Source organism: Equus caballus, chromosome 6, assembly GCF_041296265.1.
Source record: "Equus caballus isolate H_3958 breed thoroughbred chromosome 6, TB-T2T, whole genome shotgun sequence".
NCBI classification, from domain to species: Eukaryota; Metazoa; Chordata; class Mammalia; order Perissodactyla; family Equidae; genus Equus; species Equus caballus.
The window spans coordinates 54501138-54523454 of NC_091689.1; the positions used below are offsets into that span (position 1 = coordinate 54501138).

General features: G+C 38.6%; 1 protein-coding gene across 2 annotated transcripts in view; it reads right to left on the reverse strand.

Moving 5' to 3' along the window:
* Positions 1-22317, reverse strand: part of GRIN2B (glutamate ionotropic receptor NMDA type subunit 2B) — a 402696-nt gene that overhangs the window by 270409 nt on the left and 109970 nt on the right. For both annotated transcript variants that reach the window (XM_014740731.3, XM_070269931.1), the window contains one exon: positions 10274-10702. In XM_014740731.3, the coding sequence (XP_014596217.2) occupies positions 10274-10684 (411 nt within the window). In that variant the 5' untranslated portion in view covers positions 10685-10702. The remainder of the gene's footprint in view (positions 1-10273; positions 10703-22317) is intronic.

A 22317-nucleotide genomic window follows, 5' to 3' on the forward strand; every position in this document is an offset into this window, starting at 1 on the left:
TCACTGCCCCATAGTTCGGCCGAGAGGCCCAGCAGTGGAACAGTTGAACAGAAGGCTGACCCTTCACCCTTTCAGCATTGTCCCAGGCCCAGGGTGGTCCAGAATGTCAGATCACCGCCTTTGGAGAGAGCTCCCAAAGTGCATGCCCACTTAGCACAGATCTAGGTGAGCTCTATAGATCATACTGCTGATGGCTTTTTCTGTTTACATCACCCTCCTTACTCATTCACTTATTCTATGGAGGCTTACTGAATACCTCTCACAGACTCATACTTACTGATTCCCACTATTTGCCAGGCCCTTTCTAAGCACTTTCAACAACTTTACTTAATAATCTTGAGAAATAGGGTCTATTTTTATCACCATTTTATAGATGAGGAATCCAAGGCTCAGAGAAGTTAAGCAATTTGCTGAAGGTCACACAGTAAATGGCGGAGCCAGGAAACAACCGAGGTAGTGAGATTCCAGAGTTTCCCCTCTTAACTATGGTGTGTGTTACTTTCCTAGAGCTGCCATAGCAAATTATCACATACTTGGTAGCTTAAAACAACAGACATTTATATTCTCACAGCTCTGGAGGCCAAAAGCCTGAAATCAAGGTGTCGGCAGTGTCACATTCACTCTGAAGGCTCTAGGGGAGAATCTTCCTTTGCCTCTTCCAGCTTCTGGTAGCTTCCTTGGCTTGTTGGCTAAATAACTCCAGCCTCTGCCTCCCTTTAAAGGCCTTCTCCTTTATGTCTATGTCTTTGCCTTTTCTATCTCTCATGAGGACATTTTTCTTTAGATTTAGGGCCCAATGGACTAATCCAAGATGATCTCATCATAAGATCCTCAACTTAATTACATCTACAAAAGCCCTTTTTCCAAATCAGGTCATAGTCACAAGCTCCAGGAGTTGGGACATGGACATATATTTTTGGGGAGCCACCATTCAACCCATTACAGTGTGTGTATAGAGTGTACAGTGTAATAAGTGTTAATCTTGTAATAAAAGTTAGTTGTTACTATGCACCAGACACTATGGCATGTGCTGGGAATACAAAAATTAGTAAAGCATGGCCCTGGCTCACAATGAGCCCGTTATACAGCAAGTGAGACAGACAGGTAAACAAGATGAGTTACAATAAGAGCATAAATAGGGAACAAGGGGAGTGCAAAAAAAAAGAAACAGTAAATTCTGTGAGGATGACAGTCAGAAAAGGGTTCACAGAAGAAGTTCTATGACTTTTGAAGAGTGAGTAGGTGTTTCCGGGTGGACAAGGAAGAGGATATTCTAAGGAAACGAGGTAGCACACACAAAGGAACAGAGATGTAAACAGCCAAGACCATTCAGGGAGCTGTAAATAATTTATTGTGGCCTGACATTACTGTTCAAGGGCAGGGAGGTTACGAGAAAATCTTGGAAGGGCGGCCTGGGATCACATCAAAGAAGATGTCGTATTCCGAGCTGTGGGAAGCCAACGCAGTTTTAAGTGAAAGCGTAACTATCAGATTTGAGTCTCTAAAAAATTACACAGGTAAGCTACCATATGGTGATGTAAATAAGAGAGAAGGAGTGCCAGCACTGAGGCCATCATAGTGCATGGAGGGGAAGGGACTGGTAAGAAGGCTTCTCTACTGTTTGCGTAACTGTTGTGAAGGGAAGGAAGTGGTCTGGGTTAATTTCTGGACTGAATAACTACTCCCTTCTTAGAACTCCCTCTTGGTATATATGATGACTCTCTTTCCTTGTTTTTCTTGTTCTCCTGTTATCTCTCTAATAATTTTCTCAGCTCCTTTATCATCTCCACCTCTGACCATTCCTCAAATGATGGTGCACCCTAAAGTTCTACCCTTGACACTCTTCTTTCCTCATTCCACTTATTCATTCTGAGCCATCTCATTTACTCTGCTGGTGTCAACTACCCTCTCCTTGTCAATGAGGCTCACATCTGTATTTCCAGCCCAAATCACTCTCTTTACCTCAAGTTCCAAATCCAACTGCTTACTAGACATTTCCATTTATATGACCCACCCATGTTTTAAAGTCTACTCATTCTCATTCCCACTGTCACCAAATCTGACAAATCTAATTAGTCTTGTCATCATAACTTTTGTAATAGCACTAAAAGGGTCAACAGAGTTCACTGCTGCAGAAGGTCAAGAACAACTTGAAAACTCCGTTGGATTTGGCATTTTGTAGTAAGTGACAGATGAGAAAGTGAAAACAGCAATTTTAGACTGCCCTTTAAAGAGCTGAACTGTGAAAAGAAGGAGAGAGGGAAGAAGAACCAGAGCAAAGGAAAGCCTTTATGTTTATTTACTCATGTACATCTACTCTCATATACTAACATGAGAGGGACTTGAGCGTGTTCAATGAAAGTAAAATTGATATTTGGGGTAAGACTATTCTTGACTGTTGGGTACTATCATATATATTGCAGGACACTTAACATGCCTGGTCTCCAGGTTCTAACTGCCAGTAGCACACAGACATACATACACAAACACACCACTCCCCCCCAATCATTATGACATCCAAACCACCGCCCCAATACATTTCCAAACATCTCCTGAGGAACACTAAGCTAGAGAAAAGATGCCAACAGGGAGGAATAAGTTGATAATCAAGGAAAAAAGGAAATAACTGATGAGCAAGGTCCTAGTTCCAGAGGACATGTGAGAAGATTGGGCACAAAAGCAGAGTCTGGTGCGAAACAGGAGAAATGACAGATGAGAGACGTTGGGCTTTAGAATCACAGGAACACTGGTTGAATTCCCAGGTTGTCACTTACTCCCTTTGATAGACACTTTTGACTAACCCCAAAGCTGTTCCCAACCCGGCCCCCTTGCCACCTCCATCAGAAAGCCTCACAACCCCCACCAGGTTGGCCATGTGACATTATTTGGGCTCGTGAGATCAAGGATATGGGGCAGACTTTTCCTGATCTAATACCCACCTCCTGCCTCTTCCTTATGTGAGTAGAAGCATGATGCCTAGAGCTAGGGTAGCCTCCTCGCAACCATGACAAAAATGCCAAGAGAATCCCAGAGGTCAGCCCTGACATCCCTGCATCACTGAACCACCCCCAGCAGTCCCTGTCTCCAGGAACTTTGTCCCGAGACTCCAATAAACACCTATTTGTTGAAGCCACTGTAAGCGAATCATTACCTAAAGGTTTGGGCAAAAGAGTTAACTTCTCTGATCTACAATTTCCTCATCTGTAAAATGCAGACAAAATACATGCCTCATAAATTCAATGAAAGAATTAAATGAAATAACATACATAAGCTCATATAAGGTGACTATCTCAGAGCTTGACAAAAGTAAATATCAGTCAACGTTAGTTCTTTCTCCTTGTAACCTCATAACAACCCATGATAGTTTGGGTGTTCTTTGTCCCTGTAAAATAGAATTGTAGCAATAAATTGTTTTTGTCCCCAGAAAAATAAAATAAAACTAGCCTTAACGTTACTTTCTTGATTGCTGGATCCTTTTAAACCACAAAATCAAAATATAATTTTGAATAAAATATAGATCTAATGACTAAGAATGAGGCAAAAAGACAAAATCACAGAAGTCTCAAAAAGAAGAATGAAAATATTTTCTTGGTGTAGACGTCATAATCTAAGGAGTTTTTCAGCAATAACAGTGTAATATATCAAAAATTGGCTGGCAAAATTAGTAAATTAAGTACTCCTCTCTATCTATGACATATTACTACTTCCCACCTGGTATCTTTATTATTTCCCTATCTAATAATTCACTTTTTCTCATATATCAACACTTCCAAATCAATGAGTGACCTTGAATTCAAACACTATTTTAGTCTGCTGTGCTTTCTTTCTTAACGTTCTTGACTTATCTTCACTGCTTATACCCTATGTGTATTAGTTTATTGAAATCACTGTATGTCTCTGCTTCGAAAATCTTGATAAGTTCTGATCATGTCACAGTCAGTAATTGCATCACCATAGAGGGGGAATCTACTGAACTGCTGCTTATTCACCAGGCTTAAAATGAAGGGTAGTAACATCCCAAGCTCTTCTCTTTCAGTTAACAGGAAAACTTTAGGATCCCATTTTCACCAAATAATTTAGGTAAGATCTGGTATACGAAAATACAAGATAGTATATACTGAGGGCCTATTGTTTTCCAAGCAGTGGGTACATTGCTTCATAATGCTCAATGCTCACTCAGAACTAGGTGTTATTTTTGTCCCCTTTTTACAAATGGAAATTTTGAGGCTCAGAGAGTTTAAAGAGCACAACTAAGGTCACACGGCTGAGAATGCACTCCAGAGGCTGCATTCTCTCCATGTTCTGACACTGCCTTCCTATAGACACAACATCACTTTCTTGGAGTATGGATAAGAAGTGATGGCTCATGTGTTACTTTCTAGCACCAAGCACCTCAATTTCTGTGAATGCCTAAAGCAATTTCTGCGGCCTCAGTTTTCCCAAGCATTAAAACTGCACCCGAACTTCAAGTGGCCAGTCTCTTGAAAGCAAATCCTAGGTCCAACTTGAAATGAGAGAACATGCTGGCCAACATGAAACACATTCCACAGAAGCAGGTAGCAAGACTGGAATCCAGACACACAGACAGACTTTAGAGGTGCGTCACTGCGAAGTCTATAGTGTCTTAGAGAGAACTGCCCACCCATCGTCCCTCAAAGCATAGTTCAAGCAAGTGGAGAAAATAGGAGAAGAGGAACTGACCTCAAGGCAGGCAATTCTATCCTAGCTTTTTCCTGACTTCCTCAGTGTGTGGACTGAGGGAGTTTTAAATTCAACCAAAAAAGTTTGAAAGTCAAACATACTTGGATTCAGATCCCAGTACCACTATTTTTCTAGGTATGTCACTTTGGCTACAGTACACAAACTCTCTCTGATCTAGTTTCCACATCAACTGAAAAGAAATACTACTACTTATCTCATAGGATTGCCTAAGAATTAAAATGATCATTAACATCATTCTGCAACAAAGCTGGCATACTATATTAGCTTCTTCCCTCTGACCTTTCCCACCTCTATGTCTTAACTCTGCTCATCCAAGAAATGCTATAAAACCACAGTTTGCTCTTGACGTATTCTGTCCCAAGGAATGCCATATGACTGACAACTAAAAGCAAGGTAAAAAACTAAAAGACACTAAAATTAGGGAAGAAGCACAGAGTACAGTATGAGTAATATAGCCCTCTTGGCTTCAAGATTATGTTGAATATGGAATCCCACATGAGCGATTGGAAGGCAAGCCTATTTACAGTGTCACATACCACTGCTGGGTCAGCCACTCTCTCCAAACACATTGCCATTAGGTGTGTGTGTGGGAGGGGGCATAGCGAGTAGTGGGGAGAGCAAGAAAAGAAAGGACCAAAGAAGAGCAGGGAGTATCTTCCTAGCCCCAGCTGGATTCCAAAATGTGGCTCTCTGCACAGAAAATGAGTGCTATTCAAAGCATCAATTCTCAACTAAGCAATTCAGAAAGGAAAGAATCATAGCAACAGACTCCAGAGTAAGAATATTTCCGTATGTCCTTTAACAAGGAACAATATATGGAATATGACGTATGTTTTAGTTATTGTACTTCACTCTGATCAATTTCCAGACCCTGACCCTTCACGCAGCATACCCTTTCTCTTCCATTCTTGCAGCATTAAAGACTAAATCTTGCATCATCTCACCCGATCCTACTCTCACTTTCACTTTCTGTTTTCCTTCCTACCTCCTGCCTAAGCCATTTTCATTGGTCCTAATGCAAGTGACAAAATAGTTGTCAATAAGTCTGTCATTCTCTATCACCACTCTTTACTTCATTTTATCTTCAAAATTTCGTAAAGTGGGTAGAGCAGAAAACAAAATTCAAATCCTATAAACTGTAAACTGAATATCACGTAGCTTAAGTGATTTCTTTGCCCAAATTTCCAAAGCTGCTCATGAGAATGGAAACTAAAACTCAGGCCTAATTCTTAGTTCAGGGCTTTGTGAGGCAGAACTGTATAAACAGAAAGCACAAGCTTCAAAACACGTACTTCTGGGATTTGAATCCCAGTCCCATTGCTCATAGGCTATGATATCCTGGATTAGTTATTTTACCTCTCTGAGCTAAAATCTGAAAACCCAAGAAAGATTTCAGCAAATCATCAGAGAAACCTCCTGGAAAGAAATGGAAATACGTCTAGTTCATTATTTAGATTCAGATGGGCATCCTAAATCCAGTATTTTGGGAAGAATAAAAGCAATTATAACAAGGCAAAACAAAACAGACTCTTTATACTCAAGTGGGGATTGCCAAACATCACCTTATACATTTTTAAATGTTCTCCGTTACTATTCTAAACACTCTTTTGTTACAAGTGCCTGGCAGTTCTTTCCTCGTTAGAGCTCTTCTATAACTGAACATGCCCTTTTTGCCTATGGCATGGCTACACTGCTGAAGAGCCTCAGCTTCCATGGTGGGGCAAGATCAAGGCTCCCATCCCACACTTCAAGGTCCTCCTCAGACTTTCACCTGAGCCCTCTTCTTGTTTGGTCTCCAGTTCAGAAGTGTCTCTACAATTGGGCATGACACTATTCAATTCCAATTCCTTCTCTGTATCTTGAAACCTCTCCCTTCAAATTGCTCCATATCACCCTCAGCTTAGCCTACTGAATGCTATGCTGGACACTTAGGGAAGCATTTGCTATGTAATATCTCATTTAATCTTCGACACTCTATAACAGATATATTATCACCTCCGTTATATAGACAAGGAAACCAAAGTTTAGAGTAAGTGGTTGGTAAGTAGTCCAGATTCCCACATCTAGGAAATGATGGTTAAAACCAGATCTGACTCCAAATTGTGAACTTTTAACAGCTCTACTCTACCAGTTCCTATGCTTCTTTCTACCATGGCATAAGGTGCACTTCCTCACTGGAAAAGTAGAGCACTAATTAATGTTTGTACTGATTAATTAGTATATGCAAAAAAAAAGTGAGCACAAGTTAGTTGACTAGATGCTAAACTTGTGTCTCTACTTTTGTCAAAAATCTTTATAACTGTGCTTTCTTCTATCACAAACTCCTTGAATCAGGGACTTTATTCCTGTAATACAATCCTCCACAAGGACACTTAATAAGTGGGTTTTATTTGAAACAAACTAACAAAAAAAAGAACCTAAGTTAAAATGGAGAGGTAATTACCCATCTCCTAGAAGAGGGAAGCAAAATGGAAGACTTATTTATCATCCTTCAGATGGTAACTATACCTTGAAGACTATCCCTTTAACATAGAGCAGTTTTATTTCTTAGATTTTCTGCTTCAGTTCTACTTTCAAATGTTTTGTCCTATTGCCCCATAGTTGATTCATAGTTGTCAAACTCTGTGTCCTCATTCCATGTTTGTAAAATATGTTGATGATACTTAAAAATAAACTTCTATTTTGAAAAATGGTCTTAGAATTAGAGGTGTTTTATTTCTGAAACTTGCCCCAAAAGTTTATTTCTCTGAGATCTGCGGGATTCTTTTTACTTGCCTTCATGCAAATCCTTTAAGCCTGTGAAGGTCCCTCTGCACAGCTCCCAGGAACCTTGGCGCTGCTGCCCTCTCAGTCCTGGTGGGTCCTGCTACACCCTCCTTTGCAACCACCAGCTGCCCATTCAGGCATTTAACCCCTGGTGGCTGAGCTTCCATGTTATCAGGACCTCCTTCTTTCTTCCTTTTCTTCCTCTTACCTACCTTTTGAAAACTTATCTTTTTCACTCCAAAAGTCAGTTAAATACTGTTTAGGCTATTTTAGGAAATTGCCTAAAAATCATTGCCCACCTCCTTTTTTTGATGGAGAGAGAAAAGAAAAGATGGAATATTTGGGTGTGGTTGCAATGGGGGAGGATGGGGCTAAGTGGAAAGAGACCAGAGAAGAATCTCATTACAATGACCTAAAAGAATCCACCTCACTGGCTTAATCCTCTCTGTTACCCCTAGAAGCAGTAACCAATGGACTCTCTATGGAATCATGCTACACCGAGAGATACATCATTTTGTATCCTCATTAATTCTCTCCTCTAGTCAGATTCCAGTATTACCATTATGAATCAATTGATGGATTACTTTTAGTCAGATAACCTCCATCCCAATGCTATATAACAGAGAAGAAAGTAAAGAATAGGAAGGTATGTGAGACCTTAACCAGCCTCTCCACTTTCTTGAGAGGCAAGAGAGTGCATGGCCTTTGGAATCAGCAACCAATGTTCAAATCCTGGCTGCCACTTACTAGCTACATCATTTTGGATATGTTATTTAATGTCTCTGAGGCTCAGTTTCCTCATCTGTCAAATGGAAACGAATATTACTACTGAGCTCACTGGATTGTTAAAAGTACTAAAGATAATGAGTGCAAAGCACTATGTCCCCAGCCTATGATAAACACTCTAAAGCACCTAGAATACATCGGTGAACCAAAGGGCCCAGGCTCTCCACATGGTGTGCATCTTACTTCATATTATTATATTGTTATTACGCATTTGTAAGATAGACAACAGAGAAGCAACCAACCAGTTTAGACAATAACCTTTTAAACTGGGGAGAGGCAGTGAGGGGAGGGAGCAGTGGATCTGAAATAACACGGTTGCATGACAGCTCACATAAGCAAAAAAAAAAAAAAAAGATTGTCACCTGTCTTGCTCTCAAAATAAGTACGCACTTATTTATGATTCAAAAATTTGGCTCATCCATCTTGGCATTCTTTCAGTGCCATATTGTGCCCTCAAACTCCCACTGCTAAAATATAATATAATTTGCTAAGGACAATGATGTTAAAAAAAATCTACCTGAAGCAAAAACTCAATGGGTTTTGCCACAGTCTATATTTTCCATTTCCCTTAAGTTTATCCCACTTCCCTTAGCATGGGCTTCTCATGCCAGCATTTGTTTTCTAACATCTTTACCCACGCCCATGTGAATGGGACAATATCTTTCTCATATGCTACTGAAGTTCCTCCACTTAGCACTTTCCACTTGACCTTTCCTAGATTGAATAGAGGAAGCTCCAAAACAGATGCTAGCCATTTCTGACTGTTGCCAACAGATGGCGACAGTGATCATGCAAGGTTATTTCACTGGGTTAAGCCCTGCACTGTGCTGGTTCTCAGCTGGTCACTTAGCAGGCTTGTGGTGTCTGTGCTAGGTTTTGAAGTGTTTACAAACATCATTAACCCCAAGGCATGTCTTTTAAGTAGAAAACTAAAGCTGTTTTCAAAGTGATGTTAACAAGTATAAGATGACAATGCAAAGGTGCAAACTATTTTAAAAACCCAAAGTTATAAAAAAACAATAAATATTGCACTTGGGGTGAAATGAATCATCCTAAGATATGAATGACTGCAAAGGACAATACATATGTGAGAAATGCTGTATGTACACAAAAACCAATAATCAGTAAAGCAAGGGAAAATAACTGAACAAGTGAAAATGTAAAACAAAACATAACCACAAACAAAACACTTTTTCTGCAGTTAGAGAATAAGCCTCAATGTCAGATGATATTAATATAGGAGACACTAGGATTTATTTTAGACTTTAAAGCAGTGGTCCTTAGCCTTAACTGCACACTAGAATCATCTAGGGAGCTTTTCAAAATCCAGAAACCCAGGCCAAGAACCAGAATCTTTGAGGGTGGGACACAGGCACTGGCGGTGTTGAAAACTCTTCAGGTGATTCCAGTAGGCAGCCAAGGTTAAGAACCATTACCTTCAAATCTATGCATGGGGAAAACGCAGCTGCTACTGGTTCTATGGATTAAAATCCACTCAAAGTGCAGATCAACGTGTGATGAGCCTAGACACCTTAGCAAGAAATACTTCTCCATAACATCTGTATCTTCAAGGAGAGAAATTATGTGCCTCAAGGGATTTTTCTTTTTATATTCTTGGAACTGGTATGGCAGGGAGAACAAGTATTACCAAGGAAAAATATAGCACACCTTATTTTAAAGTTGTGAAGGAGCTATGTATACACATATTGGAAGAAAATCTATCACAGAACTACAGCTCCAATATCTCCTACTCATTTCAGTGAATCCATTTACCAACAAATGCACACACAAATCTGTTCAAAACTACAGGAGCTTCTAGATACCAGCGTCTTTCCTCCATTTTCACCTCTAAGCAATCAGACTAATTCCTGGTCTCATTACACTCAGTGCATTCTGGTTACCTTCCATCTTTCATAATCAAGTTTTGCATTAAAACAAATGCATCATTTAGTTCTCAATACAAATCTCCCAGGCTCTTCTTACTGTAGCCCCCTTTTACCTTATCTGCCATTATCATAGAGGAGCCCCCATGGATGCCCAGGATGGGAGTGAGAGTCTGGGCTGAAATGAAGTCAAGGATCTGGGCGATGGCTTCCTGGTCTGTGTCATCAGCAAACACCACCCCCTGGATCTTCCGGTCAGACATGAGATCACAGATGCGAGTGATAATGCTCTTTGGGTCAGTCTCGTTCATGGCTACCAGCTCCACACGGGGCACCACAGTGAGATGGTGGAAGTCATCTTTCTCGTGGGCATCCTTGATGGCCACCTCGTCTGAAGTGCCCACGAGGATGACAGCAATGCCAATGCTGGGAGGGCTCTTCTGGGAACGAGCTCTGCTGCCTGACACGGCCAGGACAGCCAACACCAGCCAGAACTTGGGAGAACAGCACTCTGCTCTGGGCTTCATCTTCAACTCGTCGACTCCCTGGAAACACAAAGACAGAGTGGTTAAATCAACACCCACACTACATGACCTGTCTTTGAAGAGGCTGATACTGCCAAGTCAAGGGCCTTATCTCCTTTTCTTGATCATCAAACCCAACTTCCATCTTCTAGCCTACTCTCATATCTCTCACGTTGGCTCAGCAGAGTGAGATAAAAAAAAAACTTTCAAAAGCATCAGAAATCCTTGAGCAAGATAATAAAAGATGCTATTGGTATAGCCATCAGCAGCAAACAGAAAGAGACAAATGAGGCAAAGCGGATGCAAGTGGTCCAGGCAGTCATGCCAAGGGCATAAACGCAGAAGTCTCCAAGAAGGGGTCTTACTGTTGCTGTGTGATCCCTGGCACTCCTGTCACAACCCATCCTAGTCTGCTCTTTGGCCAATGGAATGGCAGTGGCCAGGCAAAGTGGGCAGCAAAATGGGCTCAGGAGAGGTTAGCCACAAAACATGGTCTGGATAAGCTGGATAGAGGGAGCTGCAGATACATAAGCCCCACATTCTTGCTGCCTTTACTTCATGTTCACCCCAAAGAGGACAAGAGCCTGAAAATTCTTCAGCAACCCTTTTAGTATCTGGCTCTTACTACCAAGTCAAAAAAAACAACCAATATGTGGGCGTACTTTTAAAAACATCTCAATCGATCCTTACAATAAGCCAACGGGGGAAAAATAAGAAAGATATTACCATCCCCATTTTATAGATGTTGAAGCTAAGGCTCAAAGAAGCTAAGAAGTCCAAAACCATCAATCAATTAAGTGAAACGAATGTAAACCCAGACCTTCTGACTTCTAGGCCAATTTACATTCCACTGCATTACACCGTGCATGCCTCTTACGTCACCAACTATTGCAAGGAATAGTTTTATTCTGATATGTTTATGCATCAAAGTATAGCGATTTGGACAAATACCACTAATATCTGCAGTAATGTTAGAGTCACCTTTGAAAAATTTTCCTTGACATCCTACAGCAGTGACTTCCCTGAAATGACTGACTCCATGGTTACATACAACTCACTACCTTTAGCTACAACAAACTCATGCCTTTTTACTTCCACAAATGCCCCTAAATCTTATACTATGAACCAGACTGAGGACACAGCTCTCTATAGAGTTTGGTCATTTCTCTTTACATTTCTCACCATTCTCAAAGAGCTCTTCTTATTTAAAAAGAACTGGTTCTGCTTATGTTGCTTTGATTTGTTTTAAATAATCATTTACTGTACATCTGCCACGTGCTGTGTGCTGTATTGGGCATTTCCTCCTATGCAATATCTTTGGTCCTCATAGAAACCCTATAAATTAGTCATCTTATTTCCCTTCTCAAATGAAGAAACTAAAGCTCAAAACAGTGATATAATTTTCCCAAGGTCAATGATATTATAATACCAGCCTGCCAATACACAAACATAGCATTTTTATACTCCAAGGAAATATTCTACAAACTGTACCCAAAACTAGAACCAGGAATTCTCATTTTTCTACAAAGAGAGAGAGTGTAATCAAGGATGAAAATGCAGCTTATTATCTCCAGCTTGATTGGAAAAAAAGGTAACATACTAGGCAGCCAAAAACTTTGAGAGTTTAGCTAACACAAGAAAACAATAATAATGAGGGCATTGAATAAAGAAAGATAAGGAAGCATTCAGGCTGAGCAGACCGACTGCAAAGGGCATTAATGATTTGGGAGCAAGATGTGGGGACATTTTGTGGCTGAAGAAGCACAAAATCCAATCCAGTTCTTGGCAGAAAACATTTTGGAACTCTTGCTGCGGTAGTCATCCTTCCACACTGCCAAGAAAGAGACCTGTATTGATTGCCTTGTCTATCTCTTGCGAATAAGACGAGTAGCTCAGTGGTTCATGGCTGAGCAAAGTTCACTCTTGACAGTTTTCTGGTCTCCGTGTCTCTGTGGAAACAGAGAATGACTATACAAGCCCTGGAAACCCATGCTGATGAACTGTACCCAATCTATCAGGAGAGCCAGGGCCTGAATTCCTCCTCCTAGAGCTTAAAGTAAAGCAGCACTACATAGAGTTGAACAGCACTGAATATTTAGAGGAAGACAAATTGGTTTAGCATCTCAAAGAGCTGTTGGCAAAATAACAACAACAACAACAATAATAATAATCTGTTCACTTTCAAGGACTAGTTCTCAAGAAAAACCAAAAGATTTAGAATTTGGGAAAATTAGCAGCTAACCTCATTCCAACGAGATTCTAATCCTACAGTTACCAGTCATTAAATCAGATTCCTTCACACTGAAAAGTGGTCCACTCTGCCACAACAGTTTATTAACTTTAATGCACTCTACACTCTCCCACTTTGATGTTTTATTTTCTCTCTATAAAATATCTCTTGTGTTCCTCTATTTCTTCTTACACAATATATTATACTTTGTTATGCAATGGCTAGTTGTGACTCTCAAAGAATAGAATCTGGTTTTACTGAGCGTCTCTTTTATACTCAGGATAGAGCAAAGCACTTTAAAAGCAACACATTATGGGAGATACCAGTAACAGAGGGACTGTGAGACAAAGAAGCTGCTTTGAATACAAACTCAATTTCACACATTAGAAGGGGGTTAGTTGAAAGTAAGCATGTAGTCCAAGATAAGCAAACTGGTTTTGCTTCCTTCCACGGACAGACCATGTGTTAGTCTTGATGCACCTGCCCTGTGAAGCTTTGCCCTCTTTTCTCCACTGCACTTCACCCTCCCCCGGTAGAACTGAGTACTGTTTCCGTTTAGCTCTCACCAAAGCCTACATGTGTCTACCAAATACCTGTAACAGTTTACTATAGTTATATGATCATGTGCCTGCCTATCTTAACTACTTGATAATCTCCTTGTGGACAGGGACCTTTTCAGTTCAGCAAGCATTTATTGAGCTTTCTAGCAAGCACTGTTCTTGGTGTAAGGATACAACAGACATAGGCTCTAATCTCTAGGACGACAGTCTAGTAGAAGACACAGCCCCACAAAGAAGACCCTGTCTCATTTCTGTTTCCATTCTTGGGGTCTAGCAGGGCCTCATATACAATAGGGAAGGACTCCATAATGGTAGCCATTGAGTTTCTACCACTACAAAATTGTCAATATTTAACCCTTTTTACCTATAACAGTAGCCTATTTTATATATTATATATTTATAACAACATTTTACCTATAACCTTTCATATGCCAGACACTACTATTGCCAGGTAATTTTCATATAGTGTTAAATCATACATAAACATTACGTCATAATTTTTCCCTATATTACAAACAAGGAAATCGATCTTTTGAGAGGAAAAGTACATGACCAAAATCACACAGCTAATAAGGGATGGCATCAAGTTTCAAATCAAGTTTGTCTGTCCCTAAAACCCTTGCTCTCTCTATTCTGCTGCCTCTCGATATAATATGAGTATATGAATGAATAAATGAACGAAATAACCAACCAAAAACAAACTGTGTCCTAATACTAGTCCCACGTTAACTAAGTGCCTAGGGATGGGCAAGGTACCTAATCACTGTCTCTATATCCTCATCAGTAAAATCAGGATAACATATCCAACCTACATACCCGAAAGAGTTTATGTGAGGATCAAACAACAAGATGGAAGTGCTTTGAAGAATATAAAATATTCTACAGATGCAAAGGATGTTACATTTAAGCCTCCATAGAAGTTGTCCAAGGAGCCTAGCTATTTATGAAAGCACAAAGTCAGCATGTGGGAGGTAGAAGTGAAAGGCAGAGAAAGAGAATGGCAGACTGAGGGTCTGAGGGGAATGTTAAGGGAAGTCTCACAATGGGCAAGAGATATTAGGTCCATAACGGTTATAACTCTGTAGAGAAGATGTCATATAAGGGCGTCAGGGTAGCAGCAAACTCCACTGACAGTTTACCAGTCATGTAGCAGAATTCAAGAGTCATTCAGGCCAGGGTTGGTATGGGAATCAGTGGAGCTCAGCATCCTCAAATCATGCTATGAATTCAGGCACCAGGGTACACAAGCAGAACCAACAACAAAGCAACAGGATTAGGGGGTCAACTGTTCGCCTCCTGGCCCTCTGCCTCCTTGAAGCTTGAACTGAGTGGCACCCAGATCTACAGCAAGCAGAAGACCACAGCAGCCTATGCTCATGCCTACAACTGCAGGGTAACTATAGCAGGAACCACTTTACTCTTTGCTCAGAGTAGACTCCAAGGGAAGACACATCTGAGTGAGAAGGTGGGCCAATCTTGTCCTCAGTGAAAACTGGGCAACCACAAGAGGAAGGGTAAAATGTGATTTAATAGATGATTAAGTCAAATTTTCCAAGAACCATCCTTTAATATAGTCAGGACACTCTTTGGAGTGACCTAGTTATGGAGACAGTGGTTAGAATATGATGGGTAGGGAATAAAAGAAGATTAAAAGTGCCAGAACTATGCAACAGGTCCTTTTTCCCAAGCTACCAATAAAGACAGAAAGCTAGGATACACAGGCCTTAAAATTTGTCAGAGAGTGTGGGGAAACAAGGGATCTCATGTGGTATAAGTCAAGTGCAGTACAAATAAGTATAACCTTTTTTGGAGATCAGTAAGGGAATATCTATCAAAATTTTAGTAACAAGACAAAATAAACTTCAACGTGAAAACATCAAAAGTGACAATGAGAGATGTCACCTACTAGTACCAAGAAGATATAATAATCATGAACATATATGAATCCAAAAATATAGGCTTAACATGTATAAAGCAATAACTAAGATTACTCTTGGGAGAAACAATAAATCCAATGGACAAAATATAAACAAAGACATAAACAATCAAAAAATAAAGCATAAATAATAAGCTTGAACTAGTTGAGATATCTAGAAATACATATACGACAGAGAACATATATTCTTTTCAGTACATGGAAAATATTCAATCTAAAAAAATGCTTCAATAAATTCCAAAAAATTAATATGAAACAATTGCCATTTTTCTATATGTGATTAAACTACAAATAAATTTTTTTAGTAGCTAAAAAATATCACATATCCAAAATTTTTTAAAACTTACTATTAAAAATAACTAAGGTTATTAACACCAATGGATAGATCATCCAGACAGAAAGTCAACACGGAAATTAAAGAATTAAATGAAAAATTAGACCAGCTGGACTTAATAGATATATATAGAACACTCCATCCAAAAACAGCAAGTTACACATGCTTCTCAAGTACACAGGGAACATTCTCAAGGATAGACTATATCTTGGGAAACAAAGCAAGCCTCAACAAATTCAAGAGGGTTGAAATAATAGCAAGCATCTTTTCTGATCATAATGCTATGAAACTACAAATCAACTACAAGAATAAAGCTGGGAAAGAGGCAAAAATGTGGACACTAAACAACATGCTACTGAACAAACAATGGATTATTGAAGAAATTAAAGAAGAAATCAAATATTACCTGGAGACAAGTGAAAATGAAAACATGCCATACCAACTCATTTGGGATGCAGCAAAAGCAGTCCTAAGGGGGAAATTCATTGCAATACAGGCTCATCTCAATAAACAAGAAAAACCTCAGATGAGCAATCTCAAATGACACCTAACAGAATTAGAAAAAGAAGAACAAAGCCTAAAGTCAGCAGAAGGAGGGAAATAATAAAAATTAGAGCAGAAATAAATGAAATTGAAACAAAAAAGACAGGAGAAAGGATCAATGACACAAAGAGTTGGTTCTTTGAAAAAAAAAAAATTGACAAACCCTTAGCCAGACTCACTAAGAAAAAAACACAGAAGACTCAAATAAATAAAATTAGAAATGAGAGAGGAGAAATCACAATGGATACCACAGAAATACAAAAGACCATAAGAGAATACTATGAAAAACTATATGCCAACGAACTGGACAACCTAGAAGAAATGGATAAATTCTTAGACTCTTACAACCTCCCAAAACTGAAGCAGGAAGAAAGAGAGAATCTGAATAAACCAATCACAAGTAAAGAAATTGAAAGAGTAATCAAAGACCTCCCCAAAAATAAAAGTCCAGGACCATACGACTTCTCTGGAGAATTCTACCAAACATTCAAAGAAGATTTAATACCTATCCTTCTCAAATTATTCCAGAAAATTGAGTAAGATGGAGCACTTCCTAACACATTCTATGAAGCCAACATTGCCCTGATCCCAAAACCTGACAAGGACAACACAAAGAAGGAAAACTACAGACCAATATCACTGATGAACATAGATGCAAAAATCCTCAACAAAATTTTGGCAAACTGAATACAGCAATACATTAAAAAGATTATACACCATGATCAAGTGGGATTTCTACCAGGGACACAGGGGTGGTTCAACATCCACAAGTCAATCAATGTGATACAATACATTAACAAAAGGAGAAACAAAAACCATCATGATTATCTCAATAGATGCAGAGAAGGCATTCAACAAGATCCAACACCCATTTATGATAAAAACTCTCAATAAAATGGGTATAGAAGGAAAGTACCTCAACATAATAAAGGCCATATATGACAAACCCACAGCCAACATCATACTCAATGGGCAAAAACTGAAAGCCATCCCTCTGAGAACAGGAACAAGAAAAGGGTGTCCACTCTCACCACTCTTATTCAACATAGTACTGGAGGTTTTGGCCAGAGCAATTTGGCAGGAAAAAGGAATCCAAATAGGCAATGAAGAAGTGAAACTCTCGCTGTTTGCAGATGACATGATCTTATATATAGAAAACCTCAAAGAATCCATTGGAAAACAATTAGAAATAATCAACAAGTACAGCAAAGATGTAGGGTATAAAACCAACATTTCTAAATCAGTAGCATTTCTATACTCTAACAACAAACTAACAGAAAAAGAACTCAAGAACATAATACCATTCACAATTGCAACAAAAAGAATAAAATACCTCGGGGTAAATTTAACCAAGGAAGTGAAAGACGTATACAATGAAAACTACAAGACTTTCCTGAAAGAAATGGATGACAACATAAAGAGATGGAAAGACGTTCCATGCACATGGATTGGAAGAATAAACATAGTTAAAGTGTCCATTCTACCTAAAGCAATCTACAGATTCAATGCTATCCCACTCAGAATCCCAATGACATTCTTTACAGAAATAGAACAAAGAATCCTAAAATTCATATGGGGCAACAAAAGACCCCGAATTGCTACAGCAATCCTGAGAAAAAAGAACAAAGCTGCAGGCATCACAATCTCTGACTTCAAAACATACTACAAAGCTACAGTAATCCAAACAGCATGGTACTGGTACAAAAACAGGTGCACAGATCAACGGAACAGAATTGAAAGCCCAGAAATAAAACCACACATCTATGGACAGCTAATCTTCGACAAAGGAGCTGAGGGCATACAATGGAGAAAAGAAAGTCTCTTCAACAAATGGTGCTGGGAAAACTGGACAGCCACATGTAAAAGAATGAAAATTGACCATTCTTTCTCACCATTCACAAAAATAAACTCAAAATGGATCAAAGACCTAAAGATTAGACCTGAAACAATAAGTCTTCTAGAAGAAAACATAGGCAGCACACTCTTTGACATCAGTATCAAACGGATCTTTTCAGACACCATATCTCCTCAGATGAGGGAAACAATAGAAAGAATAAACAAATGGGACTTCATCAGACTAAAGAGCTTCTTCAAGGCAAGGGAAAACAGGATTGAAAGAAGAAACAACCCACTAGTTGGGAAAAAATATTTACAAGTTATATATCCGTCAAAGGGTTAATCTCCATAATATATAAAGAACTCACACAGCTCAAAAACAAAAAATCAAACAACCCAATCAAAAAATGGGCAGGGGGCATGATCAGACATTTCTCCAAAGAAGATATACGGATGGCCAATAGACACAATGAAAAGATGCTCATCATCACTAATCATCAGGGAAATGCAAATCAAAATTATACTACGATATCACCTTACACCTGTTAGAATGGCAAAAATAACTAAAACAAAAAGTGACAAATGTTGGAGAGGTTGTGGAGAAAAAGTAACTATCATACACTGTTGGTGGGAATGCAAACTGGTGCAACCACTATGGAAAACAGTATGGAGATTCCTAAAAAAATTAAAAATAGAAAGACCATATGACCCAGCCATTCCACTACTGGGTATCTATCCAAAGAACTTCAAATCAGCAATTCCAAAGTCCCATGCACCCCTATGTTCATCACAGCATTATTTACAATAGCCAAAATGTGGAAGCAACCTAAGTGCCCATCAACAAATGATTGGATAAAGAAGATGCGGTATATATATACAATGGAATACTATTCAGCCATAAAAAAGGATAAAATTGCCCCATTCACAACAACATGGATGGACCTTGAGGATATTATGTTAAGTGAAATAAGCCAGATAGAGAAAGACGAGCTCTGTATGACACCACTCATAGGTGGAAGTTAAATATATAGACAAAGAGAACTGACTGGTGGTTACCAGGGGAAATGGGGGGTGGGGGGAGGGCACACAGGGTGAAGTGGTGCAGCTACAACATGACTGACAATAATGTACAACTGAAATTCTACAGGGTGTAAACTATAATAATCTTAAGAAAAAGTTAAAAACAATGTAAAAAAAAATAGCTAAGTTAGGGGCTGGCCTGGTGGCATAGTGGTTAAGTTCATGCACTCTGTTTTGGCAGCCCAGGGTTCATGGGTTCAGATCCCATGCGTGGACCTATGCACCACTTATCAAGCCATGCTGTGGCAGGCATCCTATATATAAAATAGAGGAAGATGGGCACAGATGTTAGCTCAGGGCCAATCTTCCTCACGCAAAAAGAGAATAAAAACAACCCTAAGGTTAAGAAGGAAATTATAGGAGAAACTAAGAAATCCTTTGAACAGAATGACAATGAAAATATTAAATATTAGGGGCCAGCCCCATGGCATTGTGGTTAAGTTCAGTGCTCTCTGCTTTGGCAGCCTGGGTTCACAGACCTACACCATTCGTCAGCCCTGCTGTGGCAGGCATCCCACGTGCTAAATAGAGGAGGACTGGCACAGATGTTAGCTCAGGGCTAATCTTCCTCAAACAACAACAAAAAAGAGGTAGATTGGCAACAGATGTTAGCTCAGGGTGAATCTTCCTCAGCAAAAAATATATATATATATATATAGAAAGAAGAAAATATTAAATATCAAAATTTCTAGAGCTTGACTAAAACAGTTCAGAGAAAAACCTATACCTTTAAATTTACTTATAAGAAAATGAAAATTCATTGTAATTAAATTTTTACTTATTGAACAATTAACAGTCAACCCTAAGAAGGAATAAATAATAAAGATAAGGGCGGAAATTAATTAAACAGAAAGCAAAGAAAAGAGCAAAAACAAAACCAAAAGCTGATCCTTTAAAAGGCCACAATAGAAAAAGTTCTGAAAGACCAGTTGAGGAAAAACTAGAGAAAATACAAATGAAATTGATAATGAAAACGGAAAATAACATATATAATAGAATTTTTTTTCTGCTTTATCTCCCCAAACCCCCCCGTACATAGTTGTATATCTTAGTTGCAGGTCCTTCTAGTTGTGGGATGTGGGACGCCACCTCAACGTGGCCTGATAAGCGGTGCCATGTCCGCACCCAGGATCCGAACCCTGGGCCGCCGCAGCAGAGCATGAGAACTTAACCACTGGGCCACGGAGCCGGCCCTTAGAAATTTTTAAATAATAAAAGAATATTATGAAAACTTTCTTTTAAAATTTAATGTAAAAATACTTAATAAAAAAAGCAAAAAGAGGTTCAAAAGAATGTAGAAATTTTGAATATAATAATAACCATTAAAGAAAATAAAATGGTTATCAAAGGCCTCCAATTCTAATCCACCAAAACAACCCCATCACCCCACCTCATCTTTGCCAAAAGAAAAGTAAAACAGGTACCCATGGTTTTATAGATGAGGTCTATCAAACTTTTTGTGTTTGTGAGGAAGATTGGCCCTGAGCTAACATCTGTTGCCAATCTTCCCCTTCTTGCTTGAGGAAGATTGTCACTGAGCTAACATCTGTGCATATCTTCCTCTATTTTATGTGGGATGCCGCCACAGCATGGCTTGATGAGTGGTGCTAGGTCTGCACCTGGGATCCAAACCTGCAAACCCCGGGCCACCAAAACTGAGTGCCTGAGCTTAACCACTACGCCACCAGGGCAGCCACTTCATCAAACTTTTAAGGAAGAAATGAGCCTTGTTCATACAAGTTGAAAAAAACAGAAAAATAAGGACAGTTTAATACTAAATCCAGATAATTATAGTACAAGAAAAGATGATCATAGGTCTCTTTCACTTATAAACATAACGGTAAAAAAAAAAATCCTAAACAAAATATTAGCTAACCAAAACAAATGGTATATTTTAAAAATAATAATAATCATAATCAATTGTGGCTTATACCAGGAATGCAAGGATGGCTTAACTTCAGAATAGAAATCAAATTAATTCACCGCAGTAACGTGGTGAATTTACATTAATATCAAAAAAATGAAGAAAACATTTGATTAAGGGAAACATCTATTTATGATATAAATGTTAGAATATGTTTTTTTTTAAAAACTCTTTGATAATAGGAAAGGAAGGAAACCATCAGTCTTTACCTAGTAATAGTATATAACAAAAACTCTTGATTACATTCTTTTTGACATGGAGAAAAAGGCAAGGTTAGTGCTATCACTGTTACTAGAGATTCCGGTAAATAAAATAAGTCAAGAAAACAAAAGTTTTAGAAAAGGGAAGGAAAGAGAAAAAACTAGTATTATATGGATAATATGGTTATCTACATAGTGAATCCAACAGAATTTTAAAACTATTAGTTTTAATATGGGTAGAGCAAGATTGCTAGATAAATGATACTCTTAGAAAACATCAACAGCTCTCTTTTAACCAACTAGAACATATAATAGCCATAATAGCAAAAGCAACTATAAGTTATTTAGGAATTAACAAAGAATACCCAAGACCTCTGCAGATAAAATTTGAAACTCCATTAAAGGATATGAAAGTAGACCTGAACAATGTAATCATGTACCACTTTCATGAATGAGATAACAGTATTTTAGAGAGTCCTATTTTCTCCAAAAATAATCTATAATTTCAAGGCAACTCCTACCAAAAAAACAGTAGGATCTTTTAAGGAACTGTATTAACTTATTCTAAAATGTATATAGAAGAATAAAGTTACATAAAAACTAATTAATTAATCAAGACATCCTTATCTGAACCAATAACAAAAGTGTGCCATGAACTGAGAAGTACGATTAACTCAACTGTGCAAAACAGATCCAAAATAAAATTTTTTTTAACTATTTTTAAAAGTTTTAAGTTCCAAGTCAACTTTGGGTTTTAATATACTTTCTAAATTCAAATTTATAGGAGGAGAGCAAATGTTCAACCAAAGAGGTGAATTTGATTCAGAATACTTAGCTTAGGCAATAAATGTGCTCACCAACCATCTGAAGCAGAAAGTATGAGTATCACAGATGCCAAACATCTACTATTCTAATGCCATTCTGAAGTACAAGACCAATATTTATTTCTAGCAAATGAAATAGAACACCATCTATATATTCAAGGCATTTGGA